Below are 20,927 nucleotides of genomic sequence, written 5' to 3'. Positions count from 1 at the left end.
TCCTGACTTCAAACAGCCCAGAGTTATGGCAATGTATGAGACGATTATAAAAGGTTTTCACTTTTGCACCCAGCGCAATGTCCGTTCACAAGTCCTGTGTCCACTATGAACAATAGAAGTACTCCAAATCGAAGGGAGAGAGACGGAACGAAATCTCAATATAACCTCAGCGATTCCGGTTCATATCCTATTTTCTCTCCCCCCCCCCCAGCCGACAGATCCTGGGGAGGTTTGCTGACATTCTTCATGTGAATGGGTTTGTGTTTGTGTGTGTGTTTAAGTGCATTCACGTCTGGATGCGTGCGAGCGTGCCTGTGCACTGGAAATGTAAAGCGTGTGTACATGCCCGTCCTCCCCCCGTCCCCCATTCCCCCGTCCCCTCCGTCACACACTGGCGCAGCGAGAGGACAGGGCGGGGCCGCTGACGTGCACGGCCCCTCCCTCGGTGCCCCCCAGCACGTCGGAGCACAGGGACTCCACGGCGTCCAGCCTCTCGATCTGCACCAGGCGGGTCAGCAGGTCGGGGATGCTGTAGCCCGCTGTGCTCACCCTCTCGAACAGCTGCAGGCCGTCGCTCATGCCCCCGATCTCGTCCCGCTTCAGGCCGAAGCTTTCGGCCAGGTGCCTCCAGGTCTTCACCACGGCCGCCTCGCTGCTGTAGGACGAGCTCAGCATGCGGCTGGCCTTCTCCAGGCAGTCGAACGGTAGCTCGGTGGGGCTCAGTCCTGGAGGAGGACGGGAGGGAGGTAAGAGGGGGGGGTTAGAGTCTTGGAAAAGCATCCAAACAATGTGGATTCAAGGGGAACACTGTGTACAAGGGTGCTGGCCATGCTAGTGGTGCTTGAGTCCAAGTAGTCAGAAGCGCTCACCGTCTGCTACGCTGCAGGCTTTAGCATACAAGTCCAGGATCTTTTTCCTTCGACTCTGAATCTGTAGGCAGAGAGAGTGTAACGGGGAGACAAGGGATAGTTTAGCCAGTCCGATAGAGTCTGTTACATTCTTATCTTGCTCGTTCCCTCTTGCTCATGGCCTCTGATAGACCTGAAACGGTTTGTCTGAGGTTATCATGAGGATACAACACAAAGTGATGTTTTTGGCAGTCGTACTTGAAGGGCACTCACCCCTGTCGCCTTGTTGTTGTTGTTATTGTTGATGGTGTTGGCGTTGCTGACGTTGGTGGAGTTGCTGATGTGGTTGGCCACAGTTCCATTGGGGTGCTTGTCCCTGGTGAGCAGGCCCAGGGAGAGCAGGCAGAGGTCGGGCTTGTTGCCCAGGTTGAGGAGACAGAGGTTGGGGTTGGGCTCGGCCGCCCCCTGTCTCTCCAGGGCCGCCTCCTCGTCGCTGTCGATGCTGCGACTCAACAGCTGCTCGTTCTCCGACGAGGCGTCGTTCTCACTGGAAAGAAGCACACACGTTGGACTTTAGAGGGGGGGGGGGGGGGGAGAGTGTAAGACGAGGCCCTGGGATAGGAAGATGAAGATGTTGTGTTTCCTGTGGCTGGGGTCTTGTTTTTTTGGGGGTTGTGTGCTCATGGTTAAACGTGCTAGACTGCCTTCCAGATTCCCTCTCTCCTGTCCTCTCATTTCCACTCTCCTCATTCTCATCCTCCACATCCTCCTCCTGCTCCTCCTCTCCTCTAACCTCCTCTTTTCTCTTATCTTCTCTCTCCGCTCGCCCGGACTTTCTCCCAAAAGCACCTTGTTGACAAAGGCCCTCAGAGAAGCGCACACAATGGTATTGTTTCACGGGCTTACGCACGTACACACACACACACACACGCACGCGCAGACACACACACGTACACACACGCACCACAGGAGATGCTTACACACGGGCATTGTTTCCGCAGACATCCAACACCCACTCTGGCAGCGGGCGTTGTGAGATGGCACATCCTCTGTCATGTAGCTGGCCACACTTCTCTACATTCACTCTGAGGGGCACACTGTGTACATGTGTGTGTACGTGTGTGTGTGCGTGCGTGTGTGTGTGGAAGACGTGTGCGTCCGTGAGCATTTAGTGTGTGCGCGCCTGTACGATTGTGTGTGTGTTTTAAATGAATGAATGTGGTAATACAATGCAGTTAACAAGACAGATCCACCTGCGTTATTAGTGGTTGCCTGTGTCTATAAATCCATCTTGATGTCTGCCCGTCCTGAAGAGTGTGTGTGCGTGTGCGTGTGTGCCCCTGAGTGTACAGGATCTCTTCTGCTTGCCTGTCATGGTGAATAACGCTTCATTGTCTGATAAGGAGGTGAAGAGGCAGACAGAGAGGGGAGATTGAGACAGAATCTCCTCAGGCAAAGACACCACGAGAGAGAGGAAGAGTTTAGGGCAAGGAACTGCCATCCTCCATGTCTAGGGAGTCAGTTGGCTGAGCGGTGAGGGAGTCGGGCTAGTAATCCGAAGGTTGCCAGTTCGATTCCCGGTCATGCCAACTGACGTTGTGTCTTTGGGCAAGGCACTTCACCCTACTTGCCTTGGGGGAATGTCCCTGTACTTACTGTAAGTTGCTCTGGATAAGAGCGTCTGCTAAATGTAAATGTCATTCTCTGAGAGATCCTTTCACCCGGCAGTTTGACTGAGCTGAGGGAAAAATGACTTTTTGCATCCCTCCCTCCTTCCCTCTCTCTCTCTCACCCTTTCCGTTTCACCCCCCACCCCCCATGCCAGGCTGCAGGGCTCATCTGTGCTCAGCTACCTCACCTTCCAAAGCCACATAATGACTCAGCTTTTTTTAAATTTTAATCCTCAAGTGAACTTGTTTTTCCATGTCAGCACACACACACAGAGACACTCTCTCCACACGTACACACAAACAAATACACACACACACACACACACACACACACACACACACTGAACACACAGACCCAGACTGAGCCAGTAGGCTAGCAGCACCCACTGCAGTAACTTGTCCTGTGGTGGCTGAATTACGGGCAGATCCCAGAAACCAGATAAAAGCTTCTCTCTGTCTCTGGGGCCCACTGTCAAGCCCTGACACCACACAGTCCAACCCACACACACAATACTGTACACAAAATACTAATCCTGTCCTGTTTACAACATACACGCATTGCAGACCAACTCCTTCTGTGACGTTCTTTCACGAAACTCTTAGTGTTGGGCTTCAACGTATAGTGGGATTGTTGGTTTGTTTGTGTTATGTGTCTTTTAGTAATACATCATATCGTCTCTTACCTTTTGACCGGTTTCGGAGGCGGAGCTTTCAGCTTGTCGAATTCATCCTTTTCAGCGTAAATGACAACGCTCTCTGGAAGAGTGACAGAAAGGAAGAGAGAGAGTTTTATCTTTGTACAGTCACATGGGGTACACTCACATATTTTCCAGCGCATTGACCATCCATTAGACAGAGACCAGATGCTCGTCCAGTTAAACTGTCCTCCCACGACACTAAACTTTGACTGTACCAGTGCTAAAAGAAAGATGGGGAAGTCAAAGTTCTCTCCCTGAGGACACATTGATTCCGCGCGTGCATCTCGGCAGAGGGAGCGCTTGTGTGACTGTCAGGGTGTGTTGGCACTGCCAGCTTGTTTGTCTGACACTGATTAGAAGGACGCTCCCATTGCTCCGAGCCCTGCCGGTGCTGTCACTCAAACACACACGCACACACACACCTACTTAATGAAGCCCTCGCATGGAAATGTATATCTGTTTAACAATGCCGCACACAAACAAAGACGTGTGCACATTCATTCGCATGAAGTTGTCCCATCACGTTCGCGAAGGTAAGTCAGGAATACTTACATTTAAACACAAACTCGTGCAGACGTCGTATCGCCAATACAATAATCCTTAAAAACTATGTTCACCCTTACACTAAAACCGCTCGGTACCTGACTTGAACGTGGCTCTATTTCGTGTAGGAGAACACAGAAGACAAAGATATCAGCTGCATGCCTTGTTCTTCAGCCATGCATCTAGCATTAAGTCAGTCAGTAAGTTGCTGTTAAACAGAACAGTATTGTGATGTGAGTGGCATGCTTGTGGCCTAAAGCTACCACCACAGCCTTAGCTAAACATTCCATCCACCTAGGCTCACTACCCAGGCAGAATGCACATCACAGGACCGTCAACCATACACACACACACACAGGATTGTCAAGCCCACCACAAACATCCCGTTAAGTGAAATCCAGCAAGTATGGAAATGTCTCTTCACGCTAGTCTGAGGAGCTAGACTCAAGTCATAGCCCCAGGATGTAGTCTATACAACACAGCCCACGCAACGCAGCCCATACTACACAGCCCACGCGACGCAGCCCATACTACACAGCCCACACAACACAGCATCTTTATCTCTTCTGTCTCACCTGGGACGTCTTTCTTGTCCTCCGATTTGTTGGTCTGCGCCTCTACGGCCTTCACCCCCTGCCCTGAACAGCAGGCTGTAAACACACACACACCATGAGTCACACGCAAACCAAAACTGTGAGAGGTTTCAAGAAGTCTTCAGCCAGCAAGGTGTCGGTTCGTGTGCGTGTCATGAGTGTGTATCTCACCCTGGCCACTTGGCTTGGCCTTCAGAATGTAGAACATGATGATTAGGACGATGGCAATGGCCATGATGAAGATGGTTGACATGGCGATGATGAGAGCGGTTGCTAGGTGACCCTGCCCCGTCGGATCTAAGGGACATGCAGCCGATCATGAGTGTGCGTGAGTGTGTGAGAATGTGTGTGTGTGTGTGTGTAGGGTGCACGTGTGTGTACCTTTCACAGGGTGGGGCAACATTGTGGTGCTGCTGCTGTCGGGGGGGACCCGGCCTGATGACACAGAGGTGGTGCGCATGCCTGCAAAACAACACACAGCTGCTCAGACTGGCCGGTCAGCAAGGCTACTCATATGAACAATCGAGACACACAGTCAATACTGAACTCGTCCTCCATTTACGGCTATGACCGAGAAGCTTCGAGTTTGGGTTCCAATCCCAAGTTCTAGTGTTTCTCGACCGAGTCTGATCATCTGTCATGAATCACCCGAGGAAGGCTGGTTTAACCTTTCATCACCCTCCATCACCCCTCCACGAACACCCCCTAGTCTTTAGCAGCTGTGGTCAGAGAAACCTGGTGCCCCGACAAAACAGCATTGTGGGCCTGTTTGACTGCTGAACAGCTGTTTGTAATGGAGCTAAAAGCCCATAAATCAGCATTTTTATCAAATCATTCCTTTCGTACAGGCCTCTCGCATCAGCAAAGGCAATGTACCAATTTCATTCTGTGGTCCCACACACACACACTCTCCAGCATCCCTGTGGTCACATATACACCAGTTCTCTGCTTGTTTGTTTGCTTTCTCTGGTTAGAACAGGACCAGATCCTGGTATCCTGTTTAGCCGAGGGTAATTTCACATCTTAATCATGATTCAAATGTGCTCCGACGCCGCAGAGCTACTTGCAGGCGAACCCCACTCGACGGCACGGCCGCGTTGAATCCCCGCCGAGGTTCCGACATGCGCACGCAGTCGTGTTTGCCGTCATTCGACTGCCTTCTTCCAGTTGACCTGAGTGTTTGTTCTTGAGCAGATACCGTGTCGTTTCCCTGCATTCAAACGCCCTGTGTTTGTAGTTGCAGACGGCCCTTAACAGCTGCTCCGCAGTCATGCGGAGATATGCTGGGAGTGTTGAGAACTCAGAGCGTGGGTGGACTGGGAGCGCGGAGGCAAGCCTAAAGGATGTTCCATAAGAATGAATGGAGAAGAGCAAGAGTTGAACCCCTGTCACTGATGCACCGTGTTTGAGATGGTTGACTGGCTGCCAACGGGTAGCACTGTCGCTGCAAGCACACACACGTTAATCATCTTTCTCATACCCTCCAAACTTTTAATTATCACACCAAGACTCCCTGGGGATCTTGAAGGGAGCACTGCAGGAGAGAGAGAGTTATTTGCAGATGTTGGCGAGTGCTGGCCTGTCTTCAACCCAACTCCTTTTTTGGTTTGGGTTTTTTTTCCAAGGCCTCATTGAAAGCGTTTAATTAAAACGTACCATTGCATGTCTTCACACTCTCTTTCTCTCGATTGGTTTCTCGCTCTCCCTCCCTCCCTCACTTCCTCTCTGCCTGACAGAAACCATTCGTGGACCGTTGAAAAGGGATGAGTTTGTTGGTAAACACTCATTTTTCATTCTCAGCCCTCCCTTCCTCGTGGGCCCGACTCTTGTTTTTATATTTCAAAACACAGTCATTAAAAATGACACAATAACAATCCAGTAGATTTCCGGACACTGAAACCAGCTTCCGTTTCGCTGCTGGTCTATGAGCGATGGACGCTAAAATTAATTCCCAGGTCGCGTATCACAAGAGTGGCAGTTTGAGAGCCTCTCAATCTCGCTTTGCTCCGCTGGCTCTTATTAACGGATGCCTCTCAGAAGACTGTGAGGAATGTGAGGACTCACAACCATAACTGGACTCAGACTAAGACCCAGGGAGTTAGTAAGGAGCCCGAAAATAATGAAATATATTCATTTAGCGAACGCTTTTATCCAAAGCGACGTATGGAGAGAGGGGGTGGGGGTTGGGGGGGGGGGGAATATGTGGTCAAATCCTCTATATCAACTCTGGTTCTGAGAGGCAGAATCCACACTGCCTCATCATCTGCCTCAAGCCCTAAACCTGCAGCGACAGCCTCAACGACCCAGACCTCAGGTCGTCTCCGTCTCCACCCCGACTTGCTGGGAGTCTGTGAGGGACTGTGAAGCCACTCTCCATTTCACCCTTGAATCTTGTAGATGTGATCTAGGTCTGTCGGACATAGCTAACAGTTGGAGGGAGCCTTACACTCTTTGGTGTTGTGCGGGGCGTTCTGGCAGGAGTGACACACCTTCCCATACAGGTTCCTGGGCCGGATCTCCTGGATGTAGAACCTGAGACAAAGACATGGGAACATTTAGGAAGCAAATAGCAGAGTGTCCAGAGAGGCCCAGACCCTGACATGGTGTCAACAGTATTTCGTAGCCTCACAATCTCCGAGGAACCTGGGAGGACAGCTTCGACCTCAGCCGAACCCCTTGAGCCAATTCCCCTCGGAACCCTGAAGCCTTATACCATAGCAGTAAGCTCCCATAGTGGGGGTGTGATTACTGCATTCCTGTCATCTTACTGCCAAATGTTTTCTTCTATCCTCCCTATCGCAACACATGTACTGAACACCAATGCCCCTCTGTTCTAGCAGAGTCATCCACTGATGTCTGTCTGCTCCTCAGCCGGAATCAAAGTATCTGAGGTGAAAAGGTTACATTTGAATAAACTTTATTGATCCCCAGAGGGCAGCAGCAGGCTGAATGGGGCTGGCTGCAGCAGGCCGACTGTTAGAGGAAGGGAGACGCTTCTGAGCAGGCCTCCAAGCTACAACTTCTCTTATTGATCTTTCTCACTGCACGGGAAACTAGAAGAGTGATTGCCTTTGAATGCATGGCAATATATAGGCCTCTTTTCACTGTTAGGCATGTGTGGACAAACGCACGCACACACAAATACACAGCGGAATCTCCAGAAAAATACTTGAAAAATAGACATAGAGTAGAGATGGAGGGAGATGAAGAGGAAAATGTATTCTGAATTCAATTTTCAAAGATAATTCAATCTTCGCATGTTTTGCTTTAGACCAGATTTGAGGCAAAACATACAGTCGATACGACAGCTCCAATTCTCCCTTTTTAATACAGTATGACCACACGCAACATTTTATATAATCCCCTTTAAGAAGTGCCTGGTTAAGTATGAGGCTAAACATTATTATAAAAGAACCATGAATCAGCAGCCAGCTTGCTGTATGAGACATGAGCAGCTGAAGGAGTATATCAAAGTCAGCCAGTAATGCTGTTAAAAAGCCCTAGTTTGTATGTTGACGTTAAAGTGAATTGGAAGCAGACCCTGTATAAGGGGTGGGCACAGGAAAAAGAGTTGTCTCATCTGGTGGGCCTGTACCACATCACCACAAAGAGGGGAACGAGGGGGGGGGGGGATGAGAGGGTGGGGGCAGTAGAGAGACAGATGCAGGAAGATAGAGTGAAAAAGACAGAGTGGAGGGAGGGAGGGAGGGAGGGAGGGAGGGAGGGAGGGAGGGAGGGAGGGAGGGAGGGAGGGAGGGAGAATCAGAGACAGAAGTCAGCCATTCAGCCGTTCAGGTCACCTGTTAACTGTTCCAGGGGGAGGATGGCAGCTGTGTAATTGAAGTGTGTAGCGTGGCCAATCCAAGGATAGGTGCATGTGAGATAGTGGCAGGAGTGTGTGTGTATGTGTGTGTGTGTGTGTTATTGAGAGGGAGTATATTTGGGTGGTCCGATCCCATCAATGGCACTCTGCTGTAGTGTGTGTGTGTGTGCAACCTATCATTGATAAGCACACTACCCTCATACTTAAAACCTACTTCACATTTTGGTGGAGAAAATACATGAATCTCTAGTCAAATGTATACACTTACATGCATAAGCTTCAGAAGAGATTTTGTCTATTGACAATAGTTGTGTGTGTGTGTGTTCCATACCCAGACAGGCAGGCTCCACACTCAGCATCGCTGTCAAGTGTTCCAGGTAAGAGAACGGTGGCTCGGTAGAGCGCGTGACAGTCTTTGTGCCGTCGGCAGATTTCATACTTCCCTTTGGAGTACTTCCCCGCCGGACACGCCACACACGTAAAGTCCTCATCCTTACTGCCGTAGCCACAGTTCTGAAATAACACACACACACATACGCACACACAGATATATACAGAGTCTCCATGTTTCCCAAAGACACAGGTTGCCTCTCACAGAGCTTCTTTCTCCACAAACATGTCATCAATTTGATCTCATGGTTGTGCAAGCACATCTCATCGATGTGGTGCTGTCCTGGGTGGGGTGTGGAAGCACCACACACACACGTATGGATCTCAGAGGGACCAATCTGATTTCTTAGATGTCCATTTTTTTTGTGTCTCATACCAGCATGTCACATTGACCAAGGTTACAAGGGAAAACAGATGGCCACACACGTGTGTGTTTGTGTGTGTGTGTGTGTGTGTGTGTGTGTTTGTCTGGGACTGTTTAAGATGACCTCTTCATAACAATTTCCTCTTTGCCTCCTCATGTTCTGAACATAGTAGGGAATCACACAACAAAGCTTGCACAAACACACTCCTATACAAACACACACAAACACACGCACGCACCCAGGTCTTTCATCTGTTTTTATTAAAACCATCCTCGGACGCCAAACCACCCTGTGTCTTATTGAGTTCTTATTGAAATCTAATATAGCTCAGCTTTTCAACTGTATTTTCCCATTCTAGATGTACCCATTATGATTTTCAGATTTAAACAGCATTAACTTATCAGTACAGCTCTGTCACGACATATCAGACCGCTGTTAGATCTTGTATCGTGAGCCTGACTTTGGTTTCTCCTCATTCACATCAAGTTCCAGACGGGCCAGATAAAATCCAGTTTCTCTAAAAGCATTGTTGTCCTGTCTCCCTGGGGCTAAGGTACAACATATCTGTGCTGTAAAAGTCAGCTGGAAAGCTCTGCTCAGGCCAGGTCAGACGACAGGAAGAGGACAGGGGAGGTATGGAGAAGGAGAGAGGCCAAAACGTTGTGTTTGAATCTGTTTCTTCATTTCAGACTCACTGGGTTCCATTGGGTTACGTCGAGATGGGAAATGTGATTGAAAGATTCTTCTTCTTCTTCTTTAAGTGTGTGTGTTTTGAGGGTTGGGGGGACACTTTACTGAGGTGGAATTATCCACTGTGATTAGTGGTGAATTCACACACATACGCACACACACACACGCACGCACACACGGGGAAAGCACACAGCTGAATTACAGGCTAACCCAGCACGAGATCACAGACCTGGCCTAAAGAGCTTTCCCACTGATTCTGTCTCTAATCTCACTGATTGAAGTTGCTTTTCTTCCCTCCTAACACAAATTGCTCTTGCAAGGAATTATGCTTTTCAAGGGCATCTAGTATTGATATTTTTGCAAATGGATAAATGGAGTTGAATAGCTACAATTTGAATTTACTGGTGTAAACATCAAATGTTAGTTATTGACACATGCTTGATCTCACCTTACAGGAGTATTTAGATATTTTGCAGTCAGCTGGAGAGTTTGTCATTTTGAGAATAGCATTGCCTCGTATAGTGATAAAACTGCAGTAATGTGTTATTGTTTTTTTTCCAGTTAGCTACAGCTGCTCTTTATCAGTGTCCATCTGACTGACTGCCTGTCTCATTGACTGTCTGATGGACTGTCTGACTGACTGTCTGACTGTCCAATTTACTGACTGACTCCCGCAACCACTGATAATCTGAGTGACAAACTGTGAAAATTGTTCATTACCATGTCTCAATCAAGTCTGACTGAAGGCTGCCAGCAGTGTGTGTGTGTGTGTGTGCGTGTATGTGTGTGTGCGTGTGTGTGCAGACAAGTATTCTCTGCGTGGGTGGTCTAATCAGTCAGATGAAAATGGGGTCAGGGGTTCACAAGCAACCTGTAAACAACTCGGGACATGAACCGTCTTTGCCCACGGGTGTGTCTGGTATACTCACATGCGTGCACGTGTGTGCGAGTGTGTGTGCGAGTGTGTGTGTGATGTGTGTGTGTGTGTGTGTGTGTGTGACGTGTGTGTGATGTGTCTGTGGCTCACCATGTGGGGCTCCTGGCCTGGCTGACATTGAGGACAGGCCTGGCAGCTATTGCTGGTCTGGTTGTAGAACTCAAACTCCCCACAACCAGCGTACTCTGCTCTAAGGGAGGGCACACAGCACACCTGGGGAGAGTGGAGAGAGAGAGGGAGGGGCGAGGGGTGGAGGGGGTTAAACAGACAGACACTCAAAGACGTATGGGGTCGTATATCCAGATACGCATTGATCCCAAAACCACAGTGTGGCTCTCCTCTCTTCACATCCCAAGATCAACTATGATGATGGTTCCTTATAGTAATGGTTGCCTCCTTAAAACAATTCAGCAGACAATATACATCTCATTGTTACGGGAACTGCTGGCGTGACATCACTATCACAACCACCACTGAGACCGCAGAACAGACAAAAAAATCTGTACCCACGGCTCTGAGGGATATCAGAGGGGTTCTCTTAACTAGGGACAGACATTTGATTACTGTTTAAACAGGCATTTGGATGATTTATGAGAATGCTTAAGCATGCTTGTGTTTTGTGTGTGTGTCTGTGTGCATTTTTTGGGATGTGTGTGTATTTATCTACATGTGTGTCTATTTGTGAAGAAGACCAGGTAGGACACACACTCACAGTCTCTGACTCACTTTCTCTCTATCTCTCTGTCCCAAACACACACACACACTCTTTAGTTCTGGGATCCCCCAAATCCAGCATCACACACACACACACAGTGAGGATCTAAAGATCAAACAAGCAACCACACACATAAAGAGACGTAAATTGAATCCAGTTTCCGTTTGAAAGTAACTCCCTACAACAACAACCACAGGAGCAGCTGTGGCAAGATACATCTGAACATGGGGGTACCGTGGTGCCAAGGGCAGGGGTGCGGGGGGGGGGGGGGGGACACCAGACCGCAGGATGCTTTTGGTCACTGGTCATGACCAGTGGAGAACCACATGACCAAACATCTGACCTCATCTCCTCTCAACTCAGTGAATGAAATGTTGTTTACCATCCACTGACTGCTACTTTTCCACACCTATCCACTGCCTGCCTGTCTGTCTGTATTTATATCTATTTATTCATCTCTGTATGTATAATTGGTCACTTCTAAGGGGTGTTTAAAGGATATCAATTGATTTAGAGTCTCAGAAGGTTGACTCCTGGGAGACCAGCAAAAGGGTTTCAACATCAAAGCAAGGAAAGAGAGAGAGAGAAAGAGAGAGAGGGAGAGAGAGGGTAGGTTTGGGTGGTTTGTTGAGCAACTTGTTGGCAGTAAGGAGCTAAGTCTGGCAGTACCTGTGCCAGTAAGCTTGTGCCAGTGTTGTGTCTCTCAGGTTGTTCACCTGGTGAGGGGATGGGGGCAGAGGAAGGGAGGGGCGGGGCGGCAAGGTGGACTTACCAGCAGGGACAGGAAAAGGTACTCCATCTGACTTCCTCTCTGAATCATCTTCACTCGTTCCTCCTGACGTAAGAGACACACAAAGAGAGAGAGAGAGAGAGAGAGAGAGACAGAGAGAAGGAATGACGACATGATTAAAGGCTGGTCACGATCAGGTCAGATTGACGACCCTGCAGAGGAAGCAGTGTGTGTAGACGGCGTGCGGTCGGTCCCGCAGTGTCGGGTACAAGGCGTCATTCCTCCCAGCACAGCAGCTCCACTCATCGCGCAGCGGTGTCTCCTGCCCCCCTTTCCTCCTCCCCCCCTCTCCCCCCCTCGTCACAGCTGTGAGTGTGTGAGTGCCAGTATGTATAGAGGGGGAGGGGGGGGTGGTGGAGGTGCTTGTTGGCAAAATCTCTGGTTTCACGTAACGGAATGTGAGTGAGGGATGACATGAGGTAACAGTGGACCATCGCCCTCCGTCTCTTTTTGTTTATCAATGCGGGACGAGTGAGTGTGAAAGCGGAGGAGGGAAGCCTTGATGGCTGACAGAAGCGAGCACCATGACCAGCCTTCTCTGCCCGCACTCTGATTCTCTGGTGGGTTATGGGTAAACAGTTATTGGAGGGCTCTTGGGTGTTTGTGTTAGCAACTGCACTATTGTCACATTTCTGGAAGCTTCTGCCAGGAGTAGATTCTCTAGTTCAAGCACTCCCGGGTAATCTACACTTCTGACAGAATAATGTCAATAGAAAATAATTAGAAGTTACTACATTTGATGGTGTTTATAGCAACACTATATGTAGTGTCTGTCTGTGTGTGTGTGTGTGCGCGCTGTGTGTGTTTGTTGCCAGGCCTAGCCCTGTGCCTTATCTCTACCTACAGGAGACTGTCTTTTATTGGCCCTCTCCCAGCGCTATAAAAACAGTGAGGTCTTATTTCTCTCAGTGAAGGATAAATGAGTGTGTGTGTGTGCGCATGCATAAATAGTGTCGTCACTGTAATTGAAAGGAGATGCGTTGGCGAGGGAAAACTCCCTCAGCAACACCAATTAAACCTGGTCTAAACAGGAACAACCAATCACTTCTATACATTATGTGGGCTTCAGTACTATTTTCACAAATACAATAATCCTTTCTCCTCAGAGATCAAAAAGGATTTGTCACATGCCTCCGCCTCACGGACACACACGTATACACACACGCACATACACACACACACACGCACACACACACACACTGACTAATGACTCTGCTCGTTATTGGAGCTTAGCTGGACGTAAACAAACACAGATTTTTACTGGAGACTAATTGACTGCAGCATGCGTTCTTTCTCACCTGCGGCGTGAATGTGTGTGTGCGCGCGCGTGTGTGTGTATGTTGCCATGGTGTAGAGGTAGGGAGTGTGCAGCCAATAAATTCTGTGGTATCTGGCTCCTGATGGATATCCCTGCAGTCATAGACAAGGATTAGACTATGAGCCGTTGCCTTGTTGTCCTGAATGTTTACTTGCACCAGCCTGAAGTATCTTCAACCAAACACACAGACACAAACACACAAACACACACAAACACAAACAAACACGCGCACACAAACACACGCAAACTGCCTTCAAGACCGGGGAGCGGAACACAGAGGACCAAATCCGAGTGAAGGAACGACCTTTCCTTGTTTTGTGCCGCCTGGGGTGTATTCTGACTCGATTAGTAATGGCTGGTAACCGTCAGTTCATGCCACCCCTCAGAAGAACACTGCCACGTTCCTGCCTGCCTGTGAGGTCTTCGTTCCTCTCTGTCTGACAGCTTTACGACTGGAGATAAAAACCCAAGCGCGGGGAAGGCATCTCAGATGCCCTCCAAATGACGAGTATTAGTAATTCTACCACTCTATCACCTTAGGCAAGCTGTTCTTCCTGATCCGGGTCATCGTGAACTATTACATAAGTCAGAAGGTTGGTGCTGGCGTACCTCGGAAACCACCAGCCTGCTATGATGAGACGCATCTCATCAATGATCACGGAAGGTCTTGCGATTGTGGCTCCGGTCATTATGAATACCGGCACAGCCAATCAGAGCTCCTCTGTCGCACGAACATGTTGAGCCTAGCTGAGGATCTGAGGGAGGACTCCTGCCTCACAGCCGTACATCTAGTCAACATCTAAGAATTTCTGTCATTCGAAATCATATTCACAGCAAATATGTGCATTTGAATTGTAACCAGGACAAACACCGTCGCCTACCCAACTGAGAGAGCGCGCACGTGCACGCACACACGTGCACACACACACACACAAGCAGGTACACTGTAATTATTGTTATCAAGAAAATTTCTCCAGCAGTCTCTTTGACAGATAATTGCAGCATATGCAAGAAACAACAGGTTGCGAGCGTGAGACAGAGACAGCAAGAGAGAGACAGCTAGAGAGGGGGGAGAGAGAGGAGAGAGAGAGAGACAGAGGAGAGAGAGAGAGAGAGAGAGAGAGAGAGAGAGAGAGAGAGAGAGAGAGAGAGAGAGAGAGAGAGAGAGAGAGAGAGAGAGAGAGAGAGAGAGAGAGAGAGAGAGAGAGAGAGAGAGAGAGAGAGGAGGGGGAAGAGGAGAAAAAACAAGGGAGATACAGACAGAAAAAGAGTGTTATCAGTGTTTCAGAGTTATCATCATGTTGCCCTCCTCTGCGTACAGAGTGCTGCGAGTGACAGGTAACAATGCAGACACCACATTGCTGTTTCCGGCGGCCTCTACTCAGTGGGCTGCTACTGTACGTGATCCGTGAACACAGTTTAGGATCACATCCAGGATAGGCCCATGTTATACGGGTCCCTCTGACACTCAAACCCCTTCGAGAGTCCGATGGCATATCACCCTCATCTTCTCCACCATCAGACTCCACACACACACACACACACACACACACACACACAGACAGACGCACACACTTACACAAACACAAGTAGAGAGAAAGGAAGACTGCGCTCTTGTTCCGTTTTTTCTCTCTGCAGCACCGTATATTTGGGGATGTTGAAATCCTTTCAGGTCACGGTGACCCAGCCATGATAATCTGCAATAATACAAATACATTTTTGATAACATCAGACATGCTATTAGTCATTCAGTCAGGCTCCGTCAGATTAGAGTGCTCGTGTTTTGTGGGGGTGGGAGGCAGTGCGGTGGTGGTTCTTTGAGGGGAGGGTGGGGCTGTAGAACACATTTATCATGGCTCCACCCACCCACTCCCGTTCTGTAATACGCTTCCAGTGTTCCACATCGCCGTGGTAACCTGAGTGAAAAAATAACACATTCTGATGTCGCCCGAAAAGGGTCGCGTCCCTTTCCTTTTCATCCTGCTTAATTACAGCCTTAACACACACACACACACATATCTGGCATCTGAACTCAAATGAGCTTAATTGTGCGAATCCTTGTGGAGCAAAACCACAACCGGTTTGTGTGTGTGTGTTTGTGTGTCAGTGCGTGTGTGTGTGTAAGAAAGGGTGTTCAGGAGACCAAGTGGCGCTGCTGGGCTTTCAGGATAAAAAGGAGTACATTTAACTTTTTGTTTTGAAAAAAAAGCTTGTCTTTTTATCAGGAAGTGAAGCGTCTGCCAAGCAGCTATACACCCCCGAGGCCACTCATTATCAGACTAAACGAATGCACACACCCCAACACACACACAAACACTCTTCACACACGCGCACATGCGCGCACACACATCAGAGTGCTTTCATCACCCTCCAACCGTGCACCTCGCTGGCTCCACAGACCCCCACCCCACAACCCTGGACAGGAATGCACCTCCATATTTGAAGAGTCTGTCTGTCTCTCTCTCTCTCTCTTTCTCCCTCTATTCACACATCCTTTTCTCTCCATCACACTTCATCCACGCTCGTTCTATTGATCAACCTCTTGGTGTTTTTCACTCTCACTGTCTCTCTCACTGTCTCCCACTTTGCCTCTGTACAGTAATATATCTATACAGTATGACTATTCTCTCTCCCTCTTCCCCACCCCCCCCACCCCCACCCCTCCCTCCCTGTCAGAACTTGTAAGTGTTGAAAGTCGACCGCAGACTCTCAGCCTGAGGGTATTAATCTTCTAACGACCACATAATCTCAGATAAATACCCTCAGTGTCATTATCTCTGTCATTAACAGACCTTACAGAGCCAGACCCCAGGCACCGCTCTCTCTCACACACACACACACACACACACACAAACACACACAAACACACGGCAGACAAACACACATGCACACACTGACACAGTAAGGAACAGGGGTCAGTGCTCCTTGCATCTCTTCCTCCTTGTTCTGTGAGTCTCTGATCTAACGTGGTTGTGGTTGCTTTGTCCAGTATTCTACAGTTCCAGACTTCCTGTGTGGCCTGCAACTGTCTGCCTCCAGTCTAAAGGGTATCAATTATCACCTGAATTACTAGGAGCTGCCCTGTATCCTATAACTGCCATAACACTTAAACATGTATTACTCTAATAACATACATAGAGTGCATAGCACAAAAGAAGCTCCTTACCGATACAGTTTATCATACTTTACAGCAACAGTGGTGTAAAACTGGGAGGCTCTGGTTGATAGTAATCTAATGAGCTGATTTTATAGCATTAACCAGAGTCATTATTGGGCTATTTAATCCTGTCAGTGTCAGGTTCAGGGCCTGATTTATGGGAAGTCCCCCCCATATAAACCAATCATCTACACACACACACACAAACACACACACAAACACACACAAACACACACACGGAAGAGACGTGACAGGGAAACAACAAGCCTCTTCAGATTTGCAGTGATTGAGACGGTTTGCATCCTCCCTGCCGGATGGGTTTTCATCTACCTCTCCTTCTCTCCATCCTGAACTGGCTCCCTCCCTCTCCCTCTCTTCCATCCTCTCTCCATCCTCACATGTCTCTCTCTCTCCCTCTCTCCATCCTCAAAGGTCTCTAACTCTATGTTTCTGTCACTTCTCTCTCTCTTTCTCTCCAACAGTGGTTGACAGCCAATAAGACATCTTTGACCTTTGAGAGAATTCTCAAAAATGTGCAGTTCGCCACAGGCCACTGTGACTCTCGTGCCCCCACAGTGATTACAGCTAGTTTCCGTCAGCTCAGGGGCGATAGGGAAAAAACGACAAACAAAACCCTTTTCCTGGGTTCTTTCCCAGTGTTTTATTTTTGATGACAATTAAACAAACAGCTTAATGAAGTGGAGTTCTGTAATCTCTGCCGCAGCTTGCTCTGGAGGATGTCTGTTTTCCATTCCCTGATCACCCCCCAACCCCCCCTTCCCTTTCTATACTCTCCCCTGCCTGTATCCCACCCTCCTCAGTCTCACTGGATCCAATGCTCCACTCCCCCCACCCCCTACCCACACATTCACACACAAACATACTTCACATCAATGCTTAACCAACTGGTATACATGTTCTGTATGTATTTATACACGTATATGTTCCCTTGATTTACCAGGGCCAAACTTGAGAGAAGGACAGACCGAAAAGCACTGTTGTAGCTCCTAACACTCTCACATGCGCACATACAAACACACACACGACCGCTTCCCATCCATAAACAACTCCTAAATATAATCAATGTTATACTGGGAGCGTTTATTTCTCAAAAAGCCAATTATTTATATTCTTCACTGCACAGACCTGGACCAAATCCTGCTAGATCTCAAACACATGTCTGATAGAGAGACAGAGAGAGAGAGAGAGAGAGAGAGAGAGAGAGAGAGAGAGAGAGAGAGAGAGAGAGAGAGAGAGAGAGAGAGAGAGAGAGAGAGAGAGAGAGAGAGAGAGAGAGAGAGAGAGAGAGAGAGAGAGAGAGAGAGAGAGAGAGAGAGAGAGAGAGAAAAAAAAGAGGGAGAGAGGGATAGAGAGAGAGAATAAGAAAGAGACCGAGGGAAAGTTAACCAGACTGTGTTCTCATCAGAACACGACTTTAAACCTGCGGTTTCTGGTCAAGAACCCAACAACCAATAACAACAGAAAAAAACGGATTTGCCAACAGTCAGATCATACTGTTCAATGAATTGTTATTGCAGTAACTCCTTTACACCTCTACCTCCACTTGGGACAGTTAAGACAAATTATTTCACTTTTAGAATACCCCAATAAGTGTTCCTGCTTTGTCAGGGCACTTAGCGTCAGTACAGACTCGATGGGTGGAATGTTACTGTTGGCGTTTTTCTGTTTGATCTGTCCTGCTCTAAGCGAGGGGGATGGAGCCATTGTCAGAGGCCTGAGATGGAGATGCGAGCAGCTGTGACTCAGAGCTTCAAACTCGATCCAGGACCCAGAGCCACGAGCACAGGACATGCACTGTCCTAATCTCCCTCAGTAGCATCAACACGCGGCAAGTATGTTCTCGGAGTCAGGAAGTCTAGAGGATTCAAGATCCTATTTGTGTGGGCTGTATGCTTAGCGGAGTGTGTGTGTGTGGGTGTGTGTGTGTGTTTGTTCATCTCACTTCATCTTTTGATTGCTTTAATTACAGACTTACTGTCAGTTCTCCTCTCAGAGAGCAGAGCAAAAACAAACTCTTAGTACACATGAAAAGATGTCCTATCCACACACACACACACAGACACACGTACAGACACCATACACCTCCAGCTCTAGTCAGTGGTCCCTTTGATTCCCTGCCTGGCGGTGATCTGTCTTTCATCGTCTCCTCCGCCTTATCCCTCGTTCCTCCTTCACCTCCACTGGTGCAGAAAGGCGCTCCCTCCCTCCGTCTCCCTGTGTTTCTCTTCAGCACATTAATACTGTAGGTGGGCAGGTTCATTTACTGACACTCTCTGCTCTCGGTGGGAACAAATCATTTAGTCTGAGCCTCCTCCCTTTGTCTCCTATGGCTCAGTTAGTATGCCTGCCTGCCTGCCTGCCTGCCTGCCTGTTTGCCTGCCAGCCTGTCTGTCAGTCAGTCAGTCAGTCAGCCTGCCTGACTGCCTGTATGATTTGGTGCAAACTTGATTTGATACTTTCCACACTCCTGTTTGGATGATGGCATAAAGTCTGTTTAGATATCTCTCAAATAAAGGCTATGCAATTACTTTCAGCTAAAAGAACGGTCAATATTTATTCAAAGCAAAATATTTAGATAAAATGGATGAATACATGAATTACTTTAATATACTCCAGCTGCATACATTTGTCAGAGAAAGTCTACAAGATAATGAGCTCTAGATAAGGTGTATCTAGAGTTTCTGGATATTTAGCTTTTCCTGTTATCCCTTTAATCCTTCAGACGCCATATTCAATCATTTGAAGATGACATGCACTTTTTCCACTTTCTTTGCTCTCTTTATCCTTTCTACCTGAAACATGAAAGAGTCAGAGGTGCAGATGAGGGGCTGCGGCGCTGGGGGGAGAAAAGAAGAGGATATAGAAGGATAGAGTTCCACCCAGAGAGGTGCAGCAGTAGTTCAAAGAAGCAAGACTTCTGAGGAGCGGCAGGACCCAGCATGTTTCGGCCGGGCTGAGCTGCTAGACTGCGGGCAGGACTTCCCCCGAGGCCCGTGGATCGGGACAGTCAGGCGGCACCATAAAAACAATTATGCGCGCAGGGACACAGTGAGCAAATCACACATACCGGGTACAAAGACACACAATTCAAGTTAAAGCCTTCTCTTTGTCAGAGCTGGGAGCATGCTGCAAACTATTAACCTAAACGGACGTTTAGAGAGAAAATTATGCACTTTTACCCCATGCACTAATTTCCTATTATGCCTAACACGCATGATCACATGCGAGTCTACTGACGTCAAGCCAATTGAGTGTAATGATTAAGGTCAAAATAGTTGTTACACCTCCAAAGCAAATGTGTGAAAGAAAAAGAAAAAACGTTACAACGAAACCGAAGCCTATAGCCATTCTATCTTTCTATTGAAACATCAAAGATCAGATTTATATTATTTTGGTACTTTTCGGCTATGCAACAAATGCAAGCAACAATAAGATACGCTTATTTTAAAGGATACAATTACAGACTATACTGTATATGTCTGTAACATAACCAGTCCAGGAATTTCCCTAAATCTTGCTGCAATGACTCTTAGCATTCCTGAAAGCAGAGGCGCCTTACCTGCGAGTAGATAGTCGGGGCAGGGCGGGAGGCTGCGGGTTCGTCTCCAAGCAATAGCGGACCGGCCAGCGCTGATGTCGCTCTGTGCGGACTGCGATAACTTATCAGTCTTTATCGAGAACTTGGACAGGCATCACCAATAAGTATCCGGCTGTAAACAAATCCTCAATCTCTAAGTCTCTCTCCGCCGTGGATGTAGAGAGGTAGAGTTGCTCCTCCCTAAAAAGAAAAAAGTCAGAAGTTTCCTCCGCCCCAAAAAAGAGATCTAAATTAACCTTATTCAGGTAGGTGTGAAGGGCCTGCATTAGACTCTAAACTACAACTCTAGTCTGCCATCTAGCGGTATAATGGACCTAGTATCATTCCTTTTGAGAACTTACATCTTTTCTGCAATAAGCATTCAAAAGAGTGCCTAGATCCCACATTCAACTACAGTAGGCTACCACACTTGTCATTTTACTAATCTGAGGATAGGAAGTGGGTTGAGGTTGGGGTAAACAGGATTAAAGGGATATTTCCAAATCAGAAAACTCAGGTTTTCTTAGACTTGGCCTATCTAAGCATCGTAATTCATCTGCACTTGAGTGATCTACAGTAGACAGCATGTTTTTCATGTGTTGTTTGTGTGGTTCAAATGTTTATCGTGCGAGCAGAGAGCAGGTGTTTCCTTCTGGGTCTGGCGCCAGTCATTTGGATCGGACCAAGCCGAGGACTTGATCCCTCGCTTCTCTATCTCCTCTCTTTCTCTCCTTCTCCTTGTCCTCGCATCCGCAGGAAAGAGCAGATAAAAGACGTGCTTTGAGGGCTCCT

The 20,927-nt window shown here is 48.1% G+C and overlaps 1 protein-coding gene across 1 annotated transcript; it reads right to left on the bottom strand.

Annotated features, from left to right (window-relative positions):
- Positions 1-384: 384 nt before the first annotated feature.
- On the bottom strand, positions 385-20,298 carry edar (ectodysplasin A receptor). The gene is made up of 12 exons (XM_062455869.1): positions 20,118-20,298; positions 12,045-12,107; positions 10,648-10,770; positions 8,507-8,688; positions 6,799-6,884; positions 4,734-4,814; positions 4,524-4,649; positions 4,335-4,409; positions 3,202-3,274; positions 1,122-1,395; positions 870-930; positions 385-725 (listed from the first exon to the last, which is right to left on the bottom strand). Exons 2-12 carry the CDS (start codon positions 12,090-12,092, stop codon positions 385-387), a joined length of 1,470 nt encoding a protein of 489 aa, XP_062311853.1. The 5' UTR covers positions 12,093-12,107; positions 20,118-20,298.
- Positions 20,299-20,927: the final 629 nt, after the last annotated feature.

The sequence above is a fragment of the Osmerus eperlanus genome, chromosome 3, assembly GCF_963692335.1.
Source record: "Osmerus eperlanus chromosome 3, fOsmEpe2.1, whole genome shotgun sequence".
NCBI lineage: Eukaryota > Metazoa > Chordata > Actinopteri > Osmeriformes > Osmeridae > Osmerus > Osmerus eperlanus.
Note: the sequence above shows the minus strand (reverse complement) of the source record. Positions and strands in the feature narration are given on the sequence as shown.

Excerpts from the sequence above, each read along its gene's own strand:
- edar (XM_062455869.1), bottom strand. The coding sequence starts at position 12,092 with ATGATTCAGAGAGGAAGTCAGATGGAGTACCTTTTCCTGTCCCTGCTG. Across the intron at positions 8,689-10,647 it reads CAGGCCAGGAGCCCCACATG|AACTGTGGCTACGGCAGTAA; the intron begins GTGAGCCACAGA and ends GTGTTATTTCAG. Across the intron at positions 6,885-8,506 it reads TGTGGAGCCTGCCTGTCTGG|GTTCTACATCCAGGAGATCC; the intron begins GTATGGAACACA and ends TCTTTGTCTCAG.